Source organism: Triticum aestivum, chromosome 2A, assembly GCF_018294505.1.
Source record: "Triticum aestivum cultivar Chinese Spring chromosome 2A, IWGSC CS RefSeq v2.1, whole genome shotgun sequence".
In the NCBI taxonomy this organism is placed as follows: Eukaryota; Viridiplantae; Streptophyta; class Magnoliopsida; order Poales; family Poaceae; genus Triticum; species Triticum aestivum.
This window is the reverse complement of record NC_057797.1, coordinates 319,383,720-319,407,572: the sequence shown is the minus strand read 5'-3', so window position 1 is coordinate 319,407,572 and position 23,853 is coordinate 319,383,720. Positions and strand designations below refer to the sequence as shown.

Below are 23,853 nucleotides of genomic sequence, written 5' to 3'. Positions count from 1 at the left end.
GGAAAAGTGTTTTCGTGGATACTTTTGGTGGTTTGGGAATATTTGGGAATATATAGGCTAAAGAATTAGGTCATGAGGGTCAGGGGGCACAAGACAAGGGGCGCGCCCTCCACCCTTGTGGTCGCCTCGTGACTCTTCCGACTTGATCTCCAAGTCTCTGGGTGTCTTCTGGTCCAAGAAAAATCATCGCGGAGGTTTTATTCCGTTTGGTATTCCTTTTCTACGAAATCTAAAATAAGGAAAAACAGAAATTGGCACTGGGCTCTAGGTTAATAGGTTAGTCCCAAAAATAATATAAAATAGCATATTAATGCATATAAAACATCGAAAATAGATAATATAATAGCGTGGAACAATCAAAAATTGTAGATACATTGGAGACGTATCACCAGGTGGCCGTGGCGGGGAAGAACGCAGTGGGCGACGTCGTGACGGACTCCCATCTCTAGTCCGACAGTGTCGACGATGGAGAAGAGCTCAGTGGAGCCACATGACAAGCTCGCACAGCTCGGGGAGGTCGCGGAGCAAGGCAACGACGACGCGATGGCGACGGGCTTGGTCGGGCGAGCTCGGATCTGTGCGAGGGCTGCGAGGGAGAGGGAAAGTGGGTTATAGGGTTAGTAGGGAGGTGCGGAGTGGCCTTATCCGTCACGAGGAACGGCGGGGAGGTCCGGGATGGCCGCCCCGTGGCTGATCCTGAATGGCTGGGGGGAGGAGTTGGGCCGGGCCTGCAATGTTGACTTAAGGCCCAGTCCAATAGGTAAGCTTTCCAATTGTTTTTTTATTTTTTTTATGTTTTCTATTTCCTTTTTATAGTAAAATAGTTTTATAAAATAAGAAACTTACACCTAAATTAGTATTATAATTTAGGCCACTGCCACAAAAAGTTTGGCACTTATTTAAATTAGTTTAGAATTTTATAATTTAGAGAAACATTTTAAATTACTATTTGACCCTGTTTTAATTGTTTTATGGCACTTAAATATCTTATAAAATGTTGGTTCCTGCAAGACAATTACTCAGTGATTATTTTCAATATTATGCACATTTTTATTTAACTATTTGAAGAAATAATTTATTTGACTTCATTTTAAATTTGAAATTGGCTTTGATTTTTTATCAAGTGGCAATTTGGCTTAGTTAAACTTAATGACATGGCACCATTAGTATGAGGTCACTGTAGCATGATACTGGGGGTGTTTCATAAGGTTCCCAAGCCCACCAAATGGGTGCCCTGGTACACCATGCCACTTGCCTACTGCATCATAGCCTACCCCTAGGGTCAGCGCTACGCACGACCTCCAGCCTACTACAAACACCAGAAACTACTTGCAACTCCTAGACAGAGTACAAGGGGTTAATAAGTCGAGCGGAGTCATATTTCAGGGGCCCATGTGTGGTAGTAGCTATCTTGGATCACAAACACAGAACTTAGTTCCTACGGATTGTCCCAATGAGACAACCCACCATGTACTCCTTCATGGCCTCTCATCGCTACCTTCACCGAATCGTGTTCACACACTTAGCTCTCAATAGTAGGACATGTTCACCATCATTCCAATCCATCCCAGATGAATCAAACCTGACACAACTCTAAGCGTAGCAGGCATAACAAATAATCATGAATGAGTAGGCACATCATGGATCAAACAACTCCTGCTCATGCTAGTGGGTTTCAACTATTTACTATGGCAAAGATAGGTCATGCAGAGGAATGGGTTCAACTACCGCAATATGTAACAGTTGAATCATTGTTGTCCTAATGCAATAAAAGAGAGCAAGAGCGAGAGAGTGGGATTGTATCAGAATGCTCAAAGGGGGTTTGCTTGCCTAACACTTCTGAAGATAGCATTGTGTCTTCATTAGTGACATCAATCTCAATGTCGGAAAAAGTCTACCGAGAGGGAACAAACATCGGCAATAGAGAAGGAACATAATCAATGCAATGCAGCAAATATGATGCATGATCATGACATGACAATATGTTGTTGATTGAGCTAATGCAACTAGCAATAGATTGGTTTGAGTTGATTTGAACCGAAGGTTCAATTCCAAACTCTACATACGATTTCTCATTGTCCATTTAATTTATTTGACTTGATCGGTAGGTTTAACTTGCTTTGTCGTGCATGAAAACAATACCATTGGATAGATTGAATTTTTTGATCATTTTTCATGTATAAATTATTTCATTTTGAGCTATAGTGGAATTACTATGAAATTTTGAAGTTTATATCATTTTTTGGATTTTTCTGGTTATTCTAAAATATACTAAATCCAGTAAATGATTTACTGCATCAGCATGACATCAGGATGACGTCAGTAGTCAATAGAGGCGGTCCAGGTCAAAGCTAACATGTGGTTTCTGCATATTAGTGTCACACAACTGATTAACTTGGTTAATTAAATCTAGACTAAAACATTAGCTGTCCGGGCCCCATTGTGAGAGACATAGGGAAGGTCATTAGTGCTAAACTAACTTCGGTGCTTAGTGCCTAATAAGCGACCATGTCAACCCGCCGGAGTTAGCTGTCGGCGAGCTCACAGGACGACGGAGGTCATCGGGTTTTGCTCTTGATAACCCACAAGTATAGGGGATCGCAACAGTTTTTGATAAGTCGGAGTGTCGAACCCAACGAGGAGCTAAAGGTAGAACAAATATTCCCTCAAGTTCTATCGACCACCGATACAACTCTACGCACGCTTGACGTTCACTTTACCTAGAACAAGTATGAAACTAGAAGTACTTTGTAGGTGTTTTCGGAAAGGCTTGCAAGAAAGTAAAGAGCACGAAAATAAACTAGGGGCTGTTAAGGTAAAGAAGAAACTAAAGTAAATATAGCGAGTGTGGAAAAGTGGTGGTAGGAGTTGCGAAATTTTCCCTTAAGCAATTGACTAATTTACTAGACCGATAACAAGTATTATGTGGGAGAGGCCACTGCTAGCATGTCATCCCTTACTTGGAATTCTATGCACTTATGATTGGAACTATTAGCAAGCATCCGCAACTACTAATGTTCATTAAGGTAAAACCCAACCATAGCATTAAGATATATTGGTCCCCCTTCAATCTCGTATGCATCAATTTCTATGCTAGGTTGAAGCTTCTGTCACTCTTGCCCTCCAATACATAGTCCTATCAACATACAAACTAACCCTAGGGTCTGATCCACGCGCGCAATCATATGATGGGCACCAAAGGACATCAACATAACCACAAGCAAATTAAATCAATCATAGCAATTCATCAACCACCGATAGGACAACGAAAATCTACTCAGACATCATAGGATAGCAACACATCATTGGATAATAATATGAAGCATAAAGCACCATGTTCAAGTAGAGGGTATAGCGGGTTGCGGGAGAGTGGACCGCTGTAGATAGAGGGGGGAAGGTGATGGAGATGTTGGTGAAGATGGCGGAGGTGTTGGTGTAGATCGCGGTGATGATGATGGCCCCCGGTGGCGTCCGGTGCCACCGGAAGCGGGGGGGAGAGAGCCCCCCTCCTTCTTCTTCTTCCTTGACCTCCTCCCTAGATGGGAGAAGGGTTTCCCCTCTGGTCCATGGCCTCCATGGCACGGGAGGGGCGAGAGCCCCTCCGAGATTGGATCTGTCTCTTTGTCTCTCTCTGTTTCTGCGTTCCCAGATTCTTCCCTTTCACCATTTCTTATATTCCCGGAGATCCGTAACTCCGATTGGGCTGAAATTTTGACACGATCTCTATCCGGAAATTAGCTTTCTTGCGGCGAAAGGAGGGCACCAACCGCCTTACGGGATGGCCATGAGGGTCAGGGGCGCGCCTGACACCCTGGGGCGCGCCCCCTACCTCGTGGGCCCCTCGAGCATCGTCTCGCGTGGATTCTTCTTCCCAAAAATCATATATATTCCAAAAAAGTCTCCATCAGTTTTTGTTCCGTTTGGACTTCGTTTGATATGGATATTCCATGAAACAAAAAACATGCAACAAACAGGAACTGGCACTGGGCACTGGATCAATATGTTAGTCCCAAAAATTGTATAAAAAGTTGCCAAAAGTATATGAAAGTTGTAGAATATTGGCATGGAACAATAAAAAATTATAGATACGACGGAGACATATCAGCATCCCCAAGTTTAATTCCTGCTCGTCCTCGAGTAGGTAAATGATAAAAAAAGATAATTTTTGATGTGGAATGCTACCTAGCATAATCTTGATCATATGTCTAATCATGGCATGAATATTAAGACACGAGTGATTCAAAGCAATAGTCTATCATTTGACATAAAAACAATAATACTTCAAGCCTACTAATAAAGCAATCATGTCTTTTTAAAATAACATGGCCAAAGAAAGTTATCCCTACAAAATCATATAGTCTGGCTATGCTCCATCTTCACCACACAAAATATTCACATCATGCACAACCCCGATGACAAGCCAAGCAATTGTTTCATACTTTTGATGTTCTCAAACCTTTTCAACTTTCATGCAATACGTGAGCGTGAGCCATGGACATAGCAATATAGGTGGAATAGAATGGTGGTTGTGGAGAAGACAAAAAGGAGAAGATAGTCTCACATCAACTAGGCGTATCAACGGGCAACGGAGATGCCCATCAATAGATATAAATGTGAGTGAGTAGGAATTGCCATGCAACGGATGCACTAGAGCTATAAGTGTATGAAAGCTCAAACTGAAACTAAGTGGGTGTGCATCCAACTTGCTTGCTCATGAAGACCTCGGGCATTTGAGGAAGCCCATCATCAGAATATACAAGCAGAGTTTTATAATGAAAATTCCCACTAGTATATGAAAGTGATAACTCAAGAGACTCTCTATATGAAGAACATGGTGCTACTTTGAAGCACAAGTGTGGTAAAAGGATAGTAGCACTGCCCCTTCTCTCTTTTTCTCTCATTTTTTTGTTTTTTATTTTTTTATTTTTTTGGTGGGCTTCTTTGGCCTCTTTTTTAATTTGGGCTTCTTTGGCCTCTTTTATTTTTTTGTAAAGTCCGGAGTCTCATCTCGACTTATGGGGGGAATCATAGTCTCCATCATCCTTTCCTCACTGGGCCAATGCTCTAATAATGATGGTCATCACACTTTTATTTACTTACAACTCGATACTAGAACAAAGATATGACTCTATATGAATGCCTCCGGTGGTGTACCGGGATGTGCAACGATCTAGCGTAGCAATGATATCAAAAAATGGACAAGCCATGAAAACATCATGCTAGCTATCTTACGATCATGCAAAGCAATATGACAATGAATGCTCAAGTCATGTATATGATGATGATGGAAGTTGCATGGCAATATATCTCGGAATGGCTATGGAAATGCCATAATAGGTAGGTATGGTGGCTGTTTTGAGGAAGGTATATGGTGGGTTTATGGTACCGGCGAAAGTTGCGCGGTACTAGAGAGGCTAGCAATGGTGGAAGGGTGAGAGTGCGTATAATCCATGGACTCAACATTAGTCATAAAGAACTCACATACTTATTGCAAAAATCTATTAGTCATCGAAACAAAGTACTACGCGCATGCTCCTAAGGGGGTAGATTGGTAGGAAAAGATCATCGCTCGTCCCCGACCACCACTCATAAGGAAGACAATCAATAAATAAATCATGCTCCGACTTTGTTACATAACGGTTCACCATACGTGCATGCTACGGGAATCACAAACCTCAACACAAGTATTTCTACAATCCACAACTACCCACTAGGCAGACTAAGGCATAGCCTAGTGATGGGAAGGGGCTGATGCCTTCCCACACATCCAGGTTCAAGGCATGGTACTTGCAATTTGGGTTTGTTGCACCAATTATACTGTAGGGGGTTCCCTTACAGTATTTCTGTCAAAAAAAACTACCCACTAGCATGACTCTAATATCACCATCTTTATATCGCAAAACTATTGCAAGGAATCAAACATATCATATTCAGTGATCTACAAGTTTTATGTAGGATTTTATGACTAACCATGTGAATGACCAGTTCTTGTCATCTCTCCAAATAGATATAAGTGAAGCAAGAGAGTTTAATTCTTTCTATAAAAGATATGCCCGTGCTCTAACAAATATAAGTGAAGCAAAAGAGCATTCTGCAAATGGCGGTTGTCTAAGTAAAGAGAAACAAGCAATCCAAACTTCAAATGATATAAGTGAAGCACATGAAGCATTCTATAAAGCCATACTCAAAAGATATAAGTGAAGTGCAAAGAGCATTCTATAAATCAACCAAGGACTATCTCATACCAGCATGGTGCATAAAAAGAAAAATAAAAACCTAAATGCAAAAGATGCCCCAAGACTTGCACATATCGCATGAACGAAACGAATCCGAAAACATACCGATATTTGTTGAAAAAGAGGGGATGCCTCCGCAGCATCTCCAAGCTTAGACGCTTGAGTCTCCTTGAATATTTACTTGGGGTGCCTCGGGAATCCCCAAGCTTGAGCTCTTGCCTCTCTTCCTTCTTCTCACATCGAAACCTTCTCAATCATCGAACACTTCATCCACACAAAACTTCAACAGAAAACTCAGTAAGATCTGTTAGTATAATAAAGCAAATCACTACTCTAGGTACTGTTGCAAACCAATTCATATTTTGTTTTTGCATTGTGTCTACTGTAATATAACTTTTTTATGGCTTAATCCACTGATATAAATTGATAGTTTCATCAAAACAAGCAAACTATGCATCAAAAACAGAATCTGTCTAAAACAGAACAGTCTGTAGCAATCTGAACATTCACCATACTTATGATACTTGAAAACTTCTACCAAAATTAGAAAAAATAAACAATTTGTATAGGAAGACAGTGCAAAAAGAATCAGAACCATTTGATGTTCCAGCTAAAAATGTAAAATCGTGCACTACAGCCAAAGTTTCTGTCCTGCACCATACAAACCATTAAGCAAATGTAAACATCCTAAAGGCAAACCTTGGCACATTATTTTTATAATATAATGGAATTGTACAGGGGGATAATTTTTTTTTGAAAAGTTTCTGTAATCAAGATTCACAAAGTTCCCATGGGCATGAACAAAGTTCAAGGACGCCCCCCATTTTCACAATGCTCGTCTCTCTCACTTTCACTTTTCTTTTTGAATTTTTTTTGGGTTCCCCTCTTTATTTTTGTCGTTTTTAAACTATATGAAAGCACTCAACAGAAATAAATGACTCTCTAAAACTTCCGGGTTGTCTCCCTAGCAGCGCTTTCTTTAAAGTCATTAAGCTAGGCATATAGTGCTCAAGTAATGGATCCACCCGGATCCCAAGGTATATCAAAGCCAATTTTAATTAGCAATGATTTGTGATTTAGTAGTGAGCACAAGGTAACATATATCATGTAATGACGAAGTCTAACTCTCTTCCTATGCATCGGCATGTCATAAAAGAACAATTCATGAACACCTAGTAAAGGCCAATGCATAATATAAACAGTTTCTTGCAATTTTATTGTATTGGAAACATAGAGAGGTGGAGATATAGTTCCTCTCTCATAATAATTGCACGTAGGAGCAGCAAGCACATGCATATTATATCTATCAAAATCATCATGTGCAATGGTAAAAGGCAACCCGTCAATATAATCCTTAATAAGTGCAAACTTCTCTGATATAGTGTAGTTGGGAGAATTCAAAAAGATAATAGGACTATCATGCGTGGGTGCAATAGCAACAATTTCATGTTTAACATAAGGAACTATAGCAAGTTCATCTCCATAAGCATAATTCATATTGGCATCTTGGCCACAAGCATAGCAAGCATCATCAAAAAGGGATATTTCAAAAGAGTCAAAGGGATCATAACAGTCATCATAGCAATCATCCTTAGGTAAGCACGAAGGGGAATTAAACAATGTATGAGTTGAAGAGTTACTCTCATTAGAAGGTGGGCACGGGTGATCAATCTGCTCTTCCTCCTTTTGTTCTTCGCTCTCCTCATCATCTTTTTCATCCAATGAGCTCACAGTTTCATCAATTTCTTCTTCCATAGACTCCTGCAAAATATTAGTCTCTTCTTGGACAGCGGAGTATTCCTCAATATATTGTTTAACATAGGTATTAGAAGCATAATTATCATAGCAATAATTAAGTATAGCAAAATTTTCAGATTTGTGAAAAGTAGCATCATACTTTTCAGTCAAAGAAGCAATTTCATAAGCACCCTCAAAAGCAACAAATTCTTCAATTTGTTGAACATCATAGTAATTGTAAACACCCTTAGCATACGAAGATACGATTCCATTATCACTAAACTCACATTGATAGGGAAGGTGTTTCTTAGGGTTTTCAGAACAACAAGTAAATCATATATTTCACATAAATTCCAAGCATAGCATTGCAAACGTTGAATTTGACCCCATAATAGTTTCCCTTTTTCAGATATACAGTGTCGCACATAACAAGCATGCTCATCTAAAGATTTGCCCTCGACTAAGCTAGTTGGGGTTTCAGCACGAGCACATAGGGATCGAAGATGATCCAAGTAATAAGCTTCAGCAGTGTGATAGATTTTGATTGGTTCTTCAACCATTGATTCAGTAGGTACAACTAATTTTTTTGGTATTTTGCGTTTCCTACCCATAACTAAAGATATAAAACAACTAAGAACAGCAAATAAAAATTACTTAGTGATAAAGCAAACAAGCACACACGAGAATATTCACCCCACGCTATTGCTCCACGGCAACGGCGCTAGAAAAAAGGTCTTGATAACCCACAAGTATAGGGGATCACAACAATTTCCGATAAGTAGGAGTGCCGAACCCAACGAGGAGCTAAAGGTAGAATAAATATTCCCTCAAGTTCTATCGACCACCGATACAACTCTATGCACGCTTGACGTTCGCTTTACCTAGAACAAGTATGAAACTAGAAGTACTTTGTAGGTGTTTTCGGAAAGGCTTGCAAGAAAGTAAAGAGCACGAAAATAAAACTAGGGGCTGTTAAGGTAAAGAAGCAACTAAAGTAAATATAGCGAGTGTGGAAAAGTGGTGGTAGGAGTTGCGAAATTGTCCCTTAAGCAATTGACTACTTTACTAGACCGATAGCAAGTATTATGTGGGAGAGGCCACTGCTAGCATGCCATCCCTTACTTGGAATTCTACGCACTTATGATTGGAACTATTAGCAAGCATCCGCAACTACTAATGTTTATTAAGGTAAAACCCAACCATAGCATTAAGATATATTGGTCCCCCTTCAATCCCGTGTGCATCAATTTCTATGCTAGGTTGAAGCTTCTGTCACTCTTGCCCTCCAATACATAGTCCTATCAACATACAAACTAACCCTAGGGTGTGATCCACGCGCGCAATCATATGATGGGCACCAAAGGACAACAACATAACCACAAGAAAATTAAATCAATCATAGCAATTCATCAACCACCGATAGGACAATGAAAATCTACTCAGACATCATAGGATAGCAACACATCATTGGATAATAATATGAAGCATAAAGCACCATGTTCAAGTAGAGGGTACAGCGGGTTGCGGGAGAGTGGACCGCTGTAGATAGATGGGGAAGGTGATGGAGATGTTGGTGAAGATGGCAGAGGTGTTGGTGTAGATCGCGGTGATGATGATGGCCCCCGGTGGCGTTCCGGTGCCACCAGAAGCGAGGGGGAGAGAGCCTCCCTCCTTCTTCTTCTTCCTTGACCTCCTCCCTAGATGGGAGAAGGGTTTCCCCTCTGGTCCATGGCCTCCATGGCACGGGAGGGGCGAGAGCCCCCCCGAGATTGGATCTGTCTCTCTGTCTCTCTCTGTTTCTGCGTTCCCAGATTCTTCTCTTTCACCGTTTCTTATATTCCCGGAGATCCGTAACTCCGATTGGGCTGAAATTTTGACACAATCTCTATCCGGAAATTAGCTTTCTTGCGGTGAAAGAAGGGCACCAACCGCCTTACCGGGTGGCCACGAGTGTCAGGGGCGCGCCCCCTACCTCGTGGGCCCCTCGAGCATCGTCTCGCATGGATTCTTCTTCCCAAAAATCATATATATTCCAAAAAAAACTCCGTCAGTTTTTATTCCGTTTGGACTTCGTTTGATATGGATATCCCGCGAAACAAAAAACATGCAACAAACAGGAACTGACACTGGGCACATTCAAACGTGTTTCGTCGTGTGAGTACTGAGGCTACCGTCGGCAACACAAATGTGATGACATGTGAAAAAAAGGACGTGGACCTAATAGGGTCTTGAGTCATGGTTATGGGGTTAAGAGCGTGTATTATTTTCTCCCCCATTACAATGCGCGGGCTCTTTTTCTAATATTTTATTTATTTATTTTGAACACAGAACAAACGCAAGCGCTCATACATACATTCATACGCTCACCTCTGACGCATGAAGCATACACCCTACCTATTGATAGAGATGTGTAGTAAAGAACTAGAGATGTTCAAATGCACGTGCGCTTAAGTGAGCAAGCTTGATAAGACCAGTAAGACTTTCTATTCCTCTCATCCCTGGCGGCTGGAACACTAGCCGCCGTCAGGGGAGGCCGATCTTTCAACTCCGCTCTCCGGCAGCTCCCCCCCCCCCGTCGGCGACCTAGGTGGTCGGCAGTGAAGGGGGTCGCCGAATTCACGCATGTGGATCGCTTTTTCTCCCTTGTAGTCTAGGTTTTTAGGTTGTTCGTTGTCTTTGCTTCGACAACGACGATGACAACGCTGAATAAAGATTCTTCGGATCCTTCCCGGATAAGGCCATCGGTCCTATGGTTGGGGATGGATTTGAAAATCAGTCTGTTAAAGTAAGGATGACGTGGCGGCGGCATCCTCGTGGCGGACCTGTGTCCTCGGGCTCCGCCGTTGCGACGCCGTTTGCTCCTGAGTCGACGCGGAGTTTGGAAGGTAGTCTAGGAGCGGATGCAGATTATGGTCTGCATCGACGATATCTAGAAGAAGGAGCATGTGTTGGGCTCGTGGTTCGTGGATGGCAGGTAAGGTTTCCTCCTTCGGCGTTTTAGTCGTGGTGGGGTGTCAGTTCTGAAGTTCGATGACGTTTCTGAGGTGTTGTCTCGGTCTGGTTCGTTCAACGACAAGGGCTTCACTTTTGATGAGCCACCTTGGAGGTCCACAAAGCAGCATATCAGCAAAGGGAGCCGCGTTGAGCTCGGGTGAGGAGGTGATTCGTTATTCTTTGGTGGCTGCTGTGCTAAGGCCGGAGGCAGGTGACGGGCGTTTGTGTCAAACTCAAAAATGTTTTGCTATTTTTTAGTTTTGTCCTGTCGGTCTTTACATCTTATCTATACCAATATAAAAAGACTCAAATGGGCAGATCCAAACTATCTCGACCGTCAAATCATGTTATCTAGCGGTTCAAATCGCTCCAATGTTGAACACCAAACACGTTTAACACTTTAATTATCCATTATTGTCATTGGTTATAAACATGTTTTGACTCAACATTATCCTTTGAAATCTGCCATGTAATTAATATCTTACCATTTTCACGAAAAAATAATTGATATCTTACCAAATACCAACATGCAACAGATATATCTTACCTAATATAACATGCAACTAATATCCTACCTAATATAAACGTGCATTGCACATACATTATTACTACTGACTTATAATTTATTTGTTATGATATAAATGAGACATATATTATCATTTAAAAACTCGATAAACCAAAAATGCACAAAACGACCGAGCCGGAATGAATTCTTAGCTCCACGTCTCACCCGTGGATGGCACAGTCGTCCCACGAGCAGAACCAAAACAAAGACCCGTACGGCCAATCGGCCGAAAATTCCCCAGTCCTGGCCTCTTAGCCCCAACCCTAACCCTAGCCAATCGCATTCCCATGGACGACGACGCCGGCGACGCCTCGCCGCCGCCGGGACCTGCCCCCCTTGCTGCCACAGGCGCCCCGTCGTTGCGTGACATGGCGGCGTCCCCTACCAGCTCGCGCTCCGTGACGGAGACGGTGAACGGCTCCCACCGCTTCGTGATCCAGGGCTACTCCCTCGCCAAGGGGATGGGCGTCGGGAAGCACATCGCGAGCGAGACCTTCACCGTCGGGGGATACCAGTGGGCTATCTACTTCTACCCAGACGGGAAGAACCCGGAGGACAACTCGGCCTATGTTTCCGTCTTCATCGCGCTCGCTTCCGAGGGCACTGACGTCCGCGCTCTCTTTGAGCTCACGCTGCAGGACCAGAGCGGCAAGGGCAAGCACAAGGTCCACTCCCATTTCGATCGCTCGCTCGAGTCTGGGCCCTACACCCTCAAGTACCGAGGCTCCATGTGGTAAGCAGTCGCCTCTGAATAACCCTCCTGCTTTGGTTGAATTTGTTCTGGTATGAACTATGACACTGTCGTTGAATTGGCGTCCGTGGAGCTTTAGCTAGGACAGTTGAGCCTGTGATTCGATTGATGTTAGTGCTTGCATGCTGTGGGTAGTTGTCATGCTTTAGTCTAGGGATTCAACTTCAGGTGATGGCAGGATTATTAGGTGATAGCAAGGCAGCCATTTTTGGTGTTCTAGTACAGCCACGAGGATTATCCGCTACTTAATGTCTATTAGCTCAATCCAATGGCATGCTACTGTTTGAATTATCTGGTTTTGATCTGTTGAGTATGGTATGCATCAGTAGCTTTACAATTTTGATTTTTCATTCCTAATTTCTGGTGTAATATGTTGCTTTGCTGTGGTGCTATGCCCAACTATTGATCACAATGATGACAGTACACATTGTGGAAAACACTATAAAAGGTAGCCTGACTGTAATGCTTCGATTGATGAACTGCCCGTAGGGTAGAGGGGAATGAAGAGGCAGAGTTGGCTGGAAAGAAGAGACTTGAGATGCTTCAGAACTAGTTCATCTTTTTGCCTAATCTCAATAGTAGCACACACATCCTCTGGTATAAAAGGTTTATCCCTTAACATCTTATATCTAATAAGAAGAGGTAAATCCAACTTCTTGTGCTAGTGCCATCAGCCCATTACTATAGTTTTGTCACTGCAATGCTGTAGTCTAATAGTAAACTTATGCTTTTACTTCTACATGCTTTTATTGTAAAGCATACTGTCACTTGATTAGGTTGCTGACTGGATATTCTTGGGTTTACATACGTTGACAGATCGTTTGGTTGGTGAATTTGTTGCCATTTATAATATGTTTATTTGGTTGTGTTTAAGACAACATCTACTGTTACTGGTGTAATTCCTTGGTGGACTGTATTGTGTGAAAGGCAATGTGTTTGGAATGACCCTTCTTTATACCATGGAACCGAACTGCTTTAATAGTCAATCTTGAGTACTTGTGTCCTTACAACATGTTATGATATTTATTCACCTATTCTTTTTGTTGAGTTTCACTTCATTTGAATAGTTGTATGTTGAAGTGTGCTCGTACAGTTTAGGACATCACGAAGTAACCTTTGGTTTAAATGAAAGAGCTGTTACCCCCAGTCTCATTTCCACGAAATCAGAGATTTCTGTTTGGTAACCGAAATGTTCTGGAAATAAAAACAAAGCAATAGCTCTTGCTTGACAGTGCCTTCAGGCCACTAGCATGATGAGCTCAGATTCTCAAGCCCATTAATACTTACATTCATATTCTTTCTGATTTGCTGCCAGCTCCTGTAGATATGCATTTCAGGCAAAAAACATAGGAGTTCCAAATGTTGGACCATGGTAATAATATAAACAATGATTAAAATTATATCACAGAACTGTACTTCTCATGGTGGTATGTCACTGGCGTTGGGAGGCTCAGGTCTTGTTTTTTAATCTTGACAACTGCAATAGTGTAGCTTTTCAGTTATTTTCATTCCCAAGTTCAAACTATAATTAGGAAAAAACTGTTTTTTTTTCTTTTTCTTTTAAATCTGCTTGCCAGTGGTATCTGAAAACTTTGGTGTCCTATGTTTTCCTTTTTGTTGATATGAAATATGAACCTTGGATGTGATGTAACTACCAACCCATGACATTTGTAGTTATAGGTGTGAATTCGTTAATACAAGTCTTTAATGAGAAATTAGATCTTAACCCACACTTTACTTCCTCATTTGATAATTTGCACTATCCTGTGGCAAATCATCAACCCCCTTGTAAAGTGTGCCAAATATCTAGATCCCCAGTCTTTAACAGCCTCGTCAGTCTGGGTTCTGATATTCATTCTTCATTTCAGGGGTTACAAACGGTTCTTTCGGCGAACTGCTCTTGAGACATCGGACTTTCTTAAAGATGATTGTTTGAGGATAAACTGCACTGTGGGTGTTGTGGTTTCAACTATTGATTACTCCGGACCACACTCCATTCAGGTTCCAGACTCTGATATTGGCTACCACTTCGGTTCTCTTTTGGACAGTAATGAAGGGGTTGATGTTATTCTTAATGTGAGTGGAGAGAGGTTTCATGCCCATAAGTTGGTGTTGGCTGCACGGTCTACTGTATTTAGATCCAAACTTTTTGACGATGAATCAGAAGGAGACAAGAACGAGGTTAATGAGAGTGAGGATCTGAAGGAGATTGTTCTTGATGATCTAGAGCCCAAGGTTTTCAAGGTGTGTATCTATTTTGTTTGTTATCAATGTCTTCCAGTATAACCTGGGAGCAAGTATACTTACTGTATGTGGATACTCCGTCCAGGCAATGCTTCATTTCATCTACAGAGATACCCTCGTTGATGATTATGAGTTGGATGCATCAAGCTCCATGGGCTCTATTTTTGATACTTTGGCGGCAAAGTTGTTGGCCGCAGCAGACAAGTATGACTTAGGAAGGTTAAGATTGCTATGTGAATCTTACTTGTGCAAAGGCATTTCTGTGGCCTCGGTTGCAAGTACTCTTGCATTGGCTGATAGTCACCATGCCATGGAGCTTAAAGCCGTTTGCCTAAAATTTGCTGCAGAAAATCTTTCAGGTACTTAAGCTTTTACATCAAATCTAACTTAAATTCATCACATGGTACAGTAGCATTCATACGTGAATTCATGTTTAGTCAAAAAACTTGCCTGGCAGTGGCATTCAAGTAATCATTTTGTGGATTTATATAAGTGCCATGCTCTGGTCCGTGGTCACTGATGGGGATTTTTCTTACGGAGCGTTTAAAGTATGAACAAAAAGTGGGGGGAATGATTACAAGCTATAAACAATTTCAGTGAGAGATGACATGTGCATGCTTTGAGTTTCTGGCGTTACATTTGTTTGACATGCAAGTAGAAGATAAGTACCTTGATGTTGTACTGTAGATGATGATTCTCATTGGTGTAGTTGTATTGCTTTGCTTTCTGAGGTATAAATATGTTTGTGCTGCTTAGTTGCACTATCACGTTTCATGATTAGTAGAATTGCTGTTAAATATGATGCACTTGAATGTACTCCCTCTGATCCATAATAAGTGTCACAGTTTTGAACTAAGTTTGAACTAACCTTAGTTCAAAACTGTGACTTATTTTGGATTGGAGGGAGTAGTTTTTCTAGATGTTAGACTATGTAGTTTGCTAACCAAGAATAATGCAATTAAATCAACTAGCAGTCTTTTTCAGCAATTTAGATCTGTTACTGGCTTGGAAATTAATGCTTCATATACATGGTTGCTTTCTTGGCGCAGTTAATAAGTTTATAAAGCTGCATAACATTCTAGATACCCTTATGTCTCTGCAGCTGTGATCCGGACTGACGGGTTCGATTGCCTCAAGGATAATTGCCCATCACTTCAGTCGGAGATACTGAGAACTGTTGCTGGGTGTGAGGAGCCGTGCAGTAGTGGCGGGAAAAGCCAGAGTGTATGGGGACAGCTTTCGGACGGTGGCGACACTAGTGGCCGTAGGGTGAGGCCAAGAATCTGAGGCCACCCCGAACTCTGCCCTGGCTCGGAGGCTCTTGTGTAGATCGGGCAACAATTTGTGCTGTATGTTGTGAAAACAGTTTAACTAGGTGTGACTCATGCCATCTTATCACGCTCTTTTTTACACTTCAATTCATGTTCATATGTTGTTAATAGCTATTTGATTGTTTGATCTTGGAACCTTTGCCTACTTGCTGTGCTAATTGATAATAATATGGGCATGACCTTGGACGCGCCGATGTTTTGTCCTGATCTTTTACGATGCAAAACTCCTCCAAGATCCACCGATAAAATAACACTCCTAATTAGGGCGACGACGACCAATGGACAATCCCAGAAACCTCCTGCCAAAGTAGACGTAAACAACATGCAACCTGTTGAGAACGATGGATCTTGAGTCAAGTGCAACTTTTAATGTAGAAAATTCACATAAAATAAATAACAGTCAACTGTAACTTTTAGTGCAATTTTTTTCACATAAAATAATTAACAATGACACGCAAAGAATGCCGCTTAATATTGGGTACACATGTTGTCTAACCTGTTGAAAACATAACCTCCACTCATAATACTCAGTATACTGCATATATAAAAGCAACAATACAAAACGCCATCAGAAAGAGATATTTTGATATCTTTTCAGTTTTGTTATGTCAATCTTTACGTGACTTGTATTTTGTTCTTTATAATATGAATGAGACACGTATTATCAGGTAAAAAAAAGAATCAGGCACGCAAGCCCACCACATGTACATGTACGTGTGAAGATCTCCTAGTATTTCCTTCAAATCCAACCACTTGTCCAACACGTCATCTCTCTCCTAGTCCTAGTACAATTTCATTAGGAAAACGATCAATTTCAACCGACTGATTATGTCCTCGCGTAAACCGCTCGTTACATACGCCACGCGTCCCCTTGGGACTGGCCTACCGCCCACCCTTTCCTTGACTCAAGCAAACCACCCATTCATTTCCTTATCCTTTCCCTAAAACGCGAGCCTCTTCTTCTCCATCACTTTTCCTCTCGTGCTGACTCTAGCCATGGCCATGAATCTTTTTCTCTACTGCCGCCGCTGCTACTGCTGTAAGGGATAGACACCCGCGGTGGCTGGGGGCGTCGAGCTGTAGATGGGTTGCCGCGCGTTGCAAGCGGTTTCACCTATGCTGCAAGGCGGAGCTCGGGGCGGCGAGTCGGGGGTCATGGGCAGCTCCTGTGACGGCGGCGATGCTGTGTGCTATGACGATCTGGTGCAAGCGGCGTCGCAGATGCAATGACGGCGTTGACGTGCTGCGGGGCCGCAAGGGTGTAACACCCACGATGCGGCTATATCTTCCACGTGTCGAGGCACGACTTAGAGGCATAACCGCATAGTGGTTTAGTCGCAAGAGGGGTAATCTTCAACAATCCCATGCAATAAACAAGAAAGGGATAAAGAGAGTTGGCTTACACTCGCCACGTCACATAATACATAAACAATTCATACATCAACCAAAATACACACATAGACCGACTACGGTCAAATCCAAATGAAAAGGAAGATAAACCCCAAATGCTAGATCCCCGATCGTTCCAACTGGGCACCACTACTGATCATCAGGAAACGACACATAGTAACGACCAATGTCCTCGTCGAACTCCCACTTGAGTTCGGTAGCATCATCTGCACTGGTATCATCGGCACCTGCAACTGTTGGGAAGTATCCGTGAGTCACGAGGACTCAGCAATCTCATGCCCGCGAGATCAAGACTATTTAAGCTCATGGGTAGGGTAAGGTAATGAGGTGGAGCTGCAGCAAGCGCTAAGCAAATATGGTGGCTGACATACGCAAATAAGAGTAATATGAGAAGCTACGCAACGGTCGTGAAGTTAGAGGTAATCAAGAAGTGATCCTGCAACTACCTGTGTTCAAACATAACCCAAAACGTGTTCACTTCCCGGACTCCGCCGAAAAGAGACCATCACGGCTACACACGCGGTTGACTCATTTTAGTTAAGTCAAGTGTCAAGTTCTCTACAACCGGATATTAACAAATTCCCATCTGGCACATAACCGCGGGCACGGCTCTCGAAAGTTTATACCCTGCAGGGGTGTCCCAACTTAGCCCACTACAAGCTCTCACGATCAACGAAGGATATTGCTTCTCCCGAAAAGACCCGGTTAGTCTCGGAATCCCGGTTACAAGACATTTCGACAATGGTAAAATAAGACCAGCAAAGCCGCCCGAATGTGCCTACAAATCTCGATAGGAGCTGCACATATCTCGTTCTCAGGGCACATCGGATAGGTCAAGCTACGAGTAAAACCAACCCTCAAGTTTCCCCGAGGTGGCCCCGCAGGTTGCCCGGTTTGGACCAACACTCAGAGGTGCACTACCTCAAGGGGGGGGGGGGGTTAAAATAAAGATGACCCTCGGGCCTGTAGAACCCAATGGAAAGTTATAGGTTGTTAGGCAAATGCAAAACCAAGGTTGGGCCTTGCTGAAGGAGTTTTATTCAAGGCGAACTGTCAAGGGGGTCCCATAACCCCAACCGCGCGAGGAATGCAAAATCAAGGAGCATAACACCGGTATGACGGAAACTAAGGCGGCAAGAGTGGAACAAAACACCAGACAAAAGGCCGAGCCTTCCATCCTTTACCAAGTATATAGATGCATTAATTAAAATAAGAGATATTGTGATATCCCAACATAACCATGTTCCAACATGGAACAAACTTCAACTTCACCTGCAACTAACAACGCTATAAGAGGGACAGACTCAGGCATAGCCTAGTGGTGGGAAGAGACTTATGCCTTCCCACCCACCCAGGTTTAAGGCATGGTACTTGCAATTTGGGTTTTTTGCACCATTTATACTGTAGGGGGTTCCCTTACAGTCTTTCTGTCAAAAAAAACAACGCTATAAGAGGGGCTGAGCAAAAGCGGTAACATAGCCAAACAACGGTTTGCTAGGAAGGTGGGTTAGAGGCTTGACATGGTAATATGGGAGGCATGATATAACAAGTGGTAGGTAGCGCGACATAGCGATAGAACGAACAAGTAGCAAGCAAAGATAGAAGTGATATCGAGGGTATGGTCATCTTGCCTGCAAAGTTCTCTGAGTAGTTGAAAGCTCGATCCTCGTTAGCGTACTCAACAGGTTCGTCATTCACGTACTCATCTCCCGGCTCTACCAAAAGCAAGAACACAAGCAACAGAACAACAATCAATCACGGTGCAATGCACAAGCAACATGATGCAAGACATGACATGGAATGCAAAGGTATGATGTGCAATGCATATGCGTACGCCGGAAGGGAAAGGATGAACAAGGCATCAACTTGTCAGAACAAGTATGTCGCTGGAAAGATGAGGTGATTTCGGTCGAAATCAATATAAGGATCACTGGAAATGGATGCACGGTTCGCAAAAGACAAGCAATACAAGAATGATGCAAATATGCGATTAACAACATCATAGCACTTAGAATGCAACAAGAAACTATGCTACAACACTCCAACATAGCAACAAAGCATATGAACATAAAGTACATATGAAGCTTATCAAAACATGAACACTAAGCTCCTTCTAGTTCTCCCTAGAACAAGCTCAAAATAGCATGGCAAAAATGCAAATGATATCAGCTTCACAAACTTGGAGAAAATACTAAACATGACAAAACAACATCAGGAAGCAATGTTTAGAACAAGAAAACAACATGCTACAAGAATATAACATGGCAAACAAAGGCATTACATGCTAGTACTAAACACATAGAATAAATACACCTTACTGAACTTTAACCAAAGAGGCATGGAAAATGATGTGGCACCCATGCAAACATGGCAATTTATGTTATCAGTTTCAGACTTAGAAGAAAAACAGAGCATGGCATAAACAGATTCATGATAGCAACTTTGCGAGCTCAAATCACTCACCACAAGGCACTACATGGCATGGAAAGGTAACCAACATGAATTATACTTATTCAAGAAGCTAAACATGCCAAGAGCAAGTTCATATGATACATGCATCACTAGCAACACACATGGCAATATTGAATATCATGTTAACACTCTGCCAGGAACAATATTTAGCAAAAGTAGAGCAAGACAATGACATGCTAGAGTACTCCATAATTGCAACTAGAGGCATGAATGGATAGAGAAATACCACATATACAAAACATGCTTCCTGAAATACCTCAAAATGTGCATGGATCTCATGGTAGCAACAAGTTTACATGGCATCAAAATGTGACAGGAAAAGGACTTAGCAAAACTACTAAGTGTCTGAAAACAGCAACATTATGAAGCCTACTTTGCATGCTAGTGCTAGTCACCACATAGATCACAAAAATACAATACTTGCACCTCTGTAAATATGGCATGATGGATCGCGTAAAACATGTAGACATAATGCTCATAGGATGCACACATAAAATGCAACGAAAATGACAAATCATCAAGTTCTGTTAACAGACAACAGTTAACATCATATAGCACTTTTTCAACAAGGATAATGGCATCAATATGGACAGTAACATGCATGCAAATGCCACTAACATGAAGAGTATCACGAGACGAACATTTTGATATATCATAGTCATGAAACGGAGCTAAGGTCATGGAGATATGGCATGTCAAAGAGAGCATCACAATGTTATAGATCTGGAACTTAGAAAATATACCCCTCACGGATTGGATCTAGGGTTTTGGGGCACGCATCCCGAGGCGGCTAGAGTCGTTCGCCAGAGTAGGAGGAGGCGGCCGTCGGAGATGAGGAGGCGTCGCCGGAGTGCGGTGGTCACCGGAGAGGAGCCCGACGGGGCGGGGACGACGACGCGGGGCGGCGCCGGGGAAGACTCGGGGCGGCAGCGGCGGAGCGTGGCATGGAGGTGGCGGCGCATGGTGGTGGTCGGTGGCGGTCGCGGCGGAGACGGGCACGGGAGGCGGCGGCGGGACCGGGTGGCGCGGTGGAGTGATGGGCCAGCGGGGGCCAACTGCGGGCTGAGCGGGCCGATGCGGCGGGCGACGGCGGCCTGCCACATGGCGCCCTCCGATTGGCGCGGGCGTGGCGGTGATTTCGTCCGGCGAAGATCGGACGTGTCCGGTGGCGGCGGGGGAGGATTTTTAGGGTTTCAACTGCGAAATTTTGGGAGAGAGGCACATATTTATAGGTAGAGGGAGCTAGGAGTGTCCAAATGAGGTGCGGTTTTCGCCCACACGATCATGATCCAACGACGGAGAGCATGGAGGGGGTTTAGATGGGCTAGTGGGCTGTTTTGGAGGGGTGTTGGGCTGCAACAAGAGAGGGGCTTTTACGGTTACCCGGTTAACCGTTGGGGCATCAAACAACCTCCAAATGGAACGAAATTTGGCAGGAGGCCTATCGGTGATGTACCAAGGTCACTTGACAAATATCGACCCATTCCGAGAAAGTTTTTCTCCCGCTCACGAAACGAGATTTGAGGGGTGCAACGGGTGCATGCGGGAGTGTCGGATTGCAAAACGGACAACGGGGAAAATGACCGGATGCATGAGATGAACACGAATGCAAATGAAATGCACATGATGACATGATATGAAATGCATGACATGAACAAAATGCAAAACGAAGACAAAAACCCAACCACAAAGGGAATATCATATCACATAGCCAGAAATGGCAAGAGTCAGAGTTACAAATATGGAAAGTTACATCCGGGGTGCTACAACACTCCACCACTACAAGAGGATCTCGTCCCGAGATTTAGGACTGAAAGAACTCCCAATATTCAGAACGGAGGCAGTCCTCGCGTTCCTAGGTGGCTTCTCGGTCGGAATGGTGTGACCACTTCACTTTCAGGAATTTGATTGACTTGTTGCGAATCTTGCGCTCGGTTTCTTCAAGAATGGCAACATGATGCTCATGATAAGACAAATCTGCTTGGAGATCAATCTCTTTGAAGTTGATAGTGCGCTCGGGGGTCTTGAAGCACTTGTGAAGCTGTGACATGTGAAACACATCGTGCACATTTGCGAAGTTGGACGGAAGCTCAAGTTGATAGGCAAGGTCGCCTCTTTTGCCAATGATCTTGAAAGGATCTACATATCTAGGGGAAAGCTTCCCTTTGATACCGGAGCGACGAGTGCCTTTCATTGGAGAGATGCGGAGGTAGACATGGTGTCCGATCTTGAAAGCCAAGTCACGGTGCTTGCTATCATAGTAACTCTTCTGGCGTGATTGCGCGACTTTGAGATTTTCATGGATGACTTTACACATTTCTTCAACTTCTACGATCAAGTCGTTGCCAAGAAGTTGGCGTTCACCAGTCTCAGACCAATTGAGAGGGGTATGACACTTTCTGCCATATAGAATTTTGAATGGGGCCTTGCCCGAACTTGCTTGGAAACTGTTGTTGTAGGTGAACTCGGCATATGGAAGACAATCTTCCCACTTCATACCGAAAGAGATGACACAAGCCCCGAGCATGTCTTCAAGAATTTGATTGAATCGCTCGACTTTCACACTTGTTTGAGAATGGAAAGTTGTGCTGAAGTGAATGTTGTTACCCATGGCCTTCTGGAAGGAGTCCCAGAACTTGGAAATGAAAATTCTTCCGTGATCTGAAGATATCAACTAAGGAATACCGTGCAACAAGACAATTCTAGAGGTGTATAGCTATGCCAACTGAGTTGCTGTGATAGATTCTTCGATTGGAAGGAAATGAGCCACTTTTGTAAGCTTGTCAATGACAACGAAGATAGCATCATTCCCACACTCGGACTTGGGAAATCCAGTAACGAAGTCCATTTCAATATGGTCAAACTTCCATTCTGGAATAGCAAGAGGTTGGAGGAGACCCGCTGGTCGTTGGTGTTCTGCTTTCACCGTTCAGCAGACATCACATTCATTCATGAATTGAGCAATCTCTCATTTCATTCGAGTCCACCAATACGACTGCTTGAGGTCATGGTACATCTTCGAACTGCCTGGATGAATGGACATAAGAGAATTGTGCGCTTCGTTCATTATGACCTTCCTTAGATCACCTTTAGGACCCACAATCCGGTCCTCAAAGAATAAAGTGTCTTTGTCATCAATGCGATAACACTTGTATTTGGGTTGGCTCTTGGCGATACCATGTTTCACTCTCTTCACCATGGTATCAAGGAGTTGTGCCTCATGAATTTGGTCTTCCAAAGTAGGAGTGACTTGAAGGTTGGCAAGAAAACCTTGAGGAACAACTTGGAGGTTGAGCTTGTGGAAAGCTTCACAAAGATCTGGTTGGAATGGCTTGAGAATTAAGCTGTTGCAATAAGCCTTTCTGCTCAAAGCATCTGCAATCACATTGGCCTTGCCTGGAGTATATTCAATACTTGGATTGTACTCTTGAATCATTTCGACCCAACGAGTTTGCCTGAGGTTGAGGTTGGGTTGAGTAAATATATACTTGAGGCTCTTCTGATTTGTGAAAATGTCCAATTTCCTTCCTAACAAGAGATGTCTCCATGTTATTAATGCATGTATAACTGCCGCCAACTCAAGATCGTGAGTGGGTTAGTTCCTTTCGTTTGGCTTCAACTGATGAGAGGTATAAGCCACAACTTTCTCTTGGGGAACACAGTAATTTCAAAAAAATTCCTACGCACACGCAAGATCCATCTAGGTGATGCATAGCAACGAGAGGGGAGAGTGTTGTCCATGTACCCTCGTAGACCGTAAGCGGAAGCATTATGACAACGCGGTTGATGTAGTCGTACGTCTTCACGATCTGACCGATCCTAGTACCAAAGGTAGGACACCTCCGCGATCTGCACACGTTCAGCTCGGTGACGTCCCACAAACTCTAGATCCAGCTGAGTGTCGGGGGAGAGCTTCGTCACCACGACGGCATGATGACGGTGATGATGAAGTTACCGACGCAGGGCTTCGCCTAAGCACTACAATGATATGACCGAGGTGGAAATCTATGGAGGGGGGCACCGCACACAGCTAAGAGATCAACTTGTGTGTTCTAGGGTGCCCCCTCCCCACCTATATAAAGGAGGGAGAGGGGAGGCCGGCCGACCTCTCTA

At 43.2% G+C, this 23,853-nt stretch overlaps 1 protein-coding gene across 1 annotated transcript; it reads left to right on the top strand.

Moving 5' to 3' along the window:
• Window positions 1-11,705: 11,705 nt before the first annotated feature.
• Window positions 11,706-16,050, top strand: LOC123188607 (BTB/POZ and MATH domain-containing protein 5). The gene is made up of 4 exons (XM_044600767.1): window positions 11,706-12,265; window positions 14,152-14,527; window positions 14,613-14,886; window positions 15,630-16,050. Exons 1-4 carry the CDS (start codon window positions 11,820-11,822, stop codon window positions 15,812-15,814), a joined length of 1,281 nt encoding a protein of 426 aa, XP_044456702.1. The 5' UTR covers window positions 11,706-11,819; the 3' UTR covers window positions 15,815-16,050.
• The last annotated feature ends 7,803 nt before the right edge of the window (window positions 16,051-23,853 follow it).

What these genes read in the sequence shown, in the direction of transcription:
- LOC123188607 (XM_044600767.1), top strand. Translation starts at nt 11,820, where the DNA reads ATGGACGACGACGCCGGCGACGCCTCGCCGCCGCCGGGACCTGCCCCC. An exon ending in AAGTACCGAGGCTCCATGTG is followed by an intron (nt 12,266 to 14,151) that starts GTAAGCAGTCGC and finishes TCTTCATTTCAG; the next exon opens with GGGTTACAAACGGTTCTTTC. An exon ending in TGCTGCAGAAAATCTTTCAG is followed by an intron (nt 14,887 to 15,629) that starts GTACTTAAGCTT and finishes ATGTCTCTGCAG; the next exon opens with CTGTGATCCGGACTGACGGG.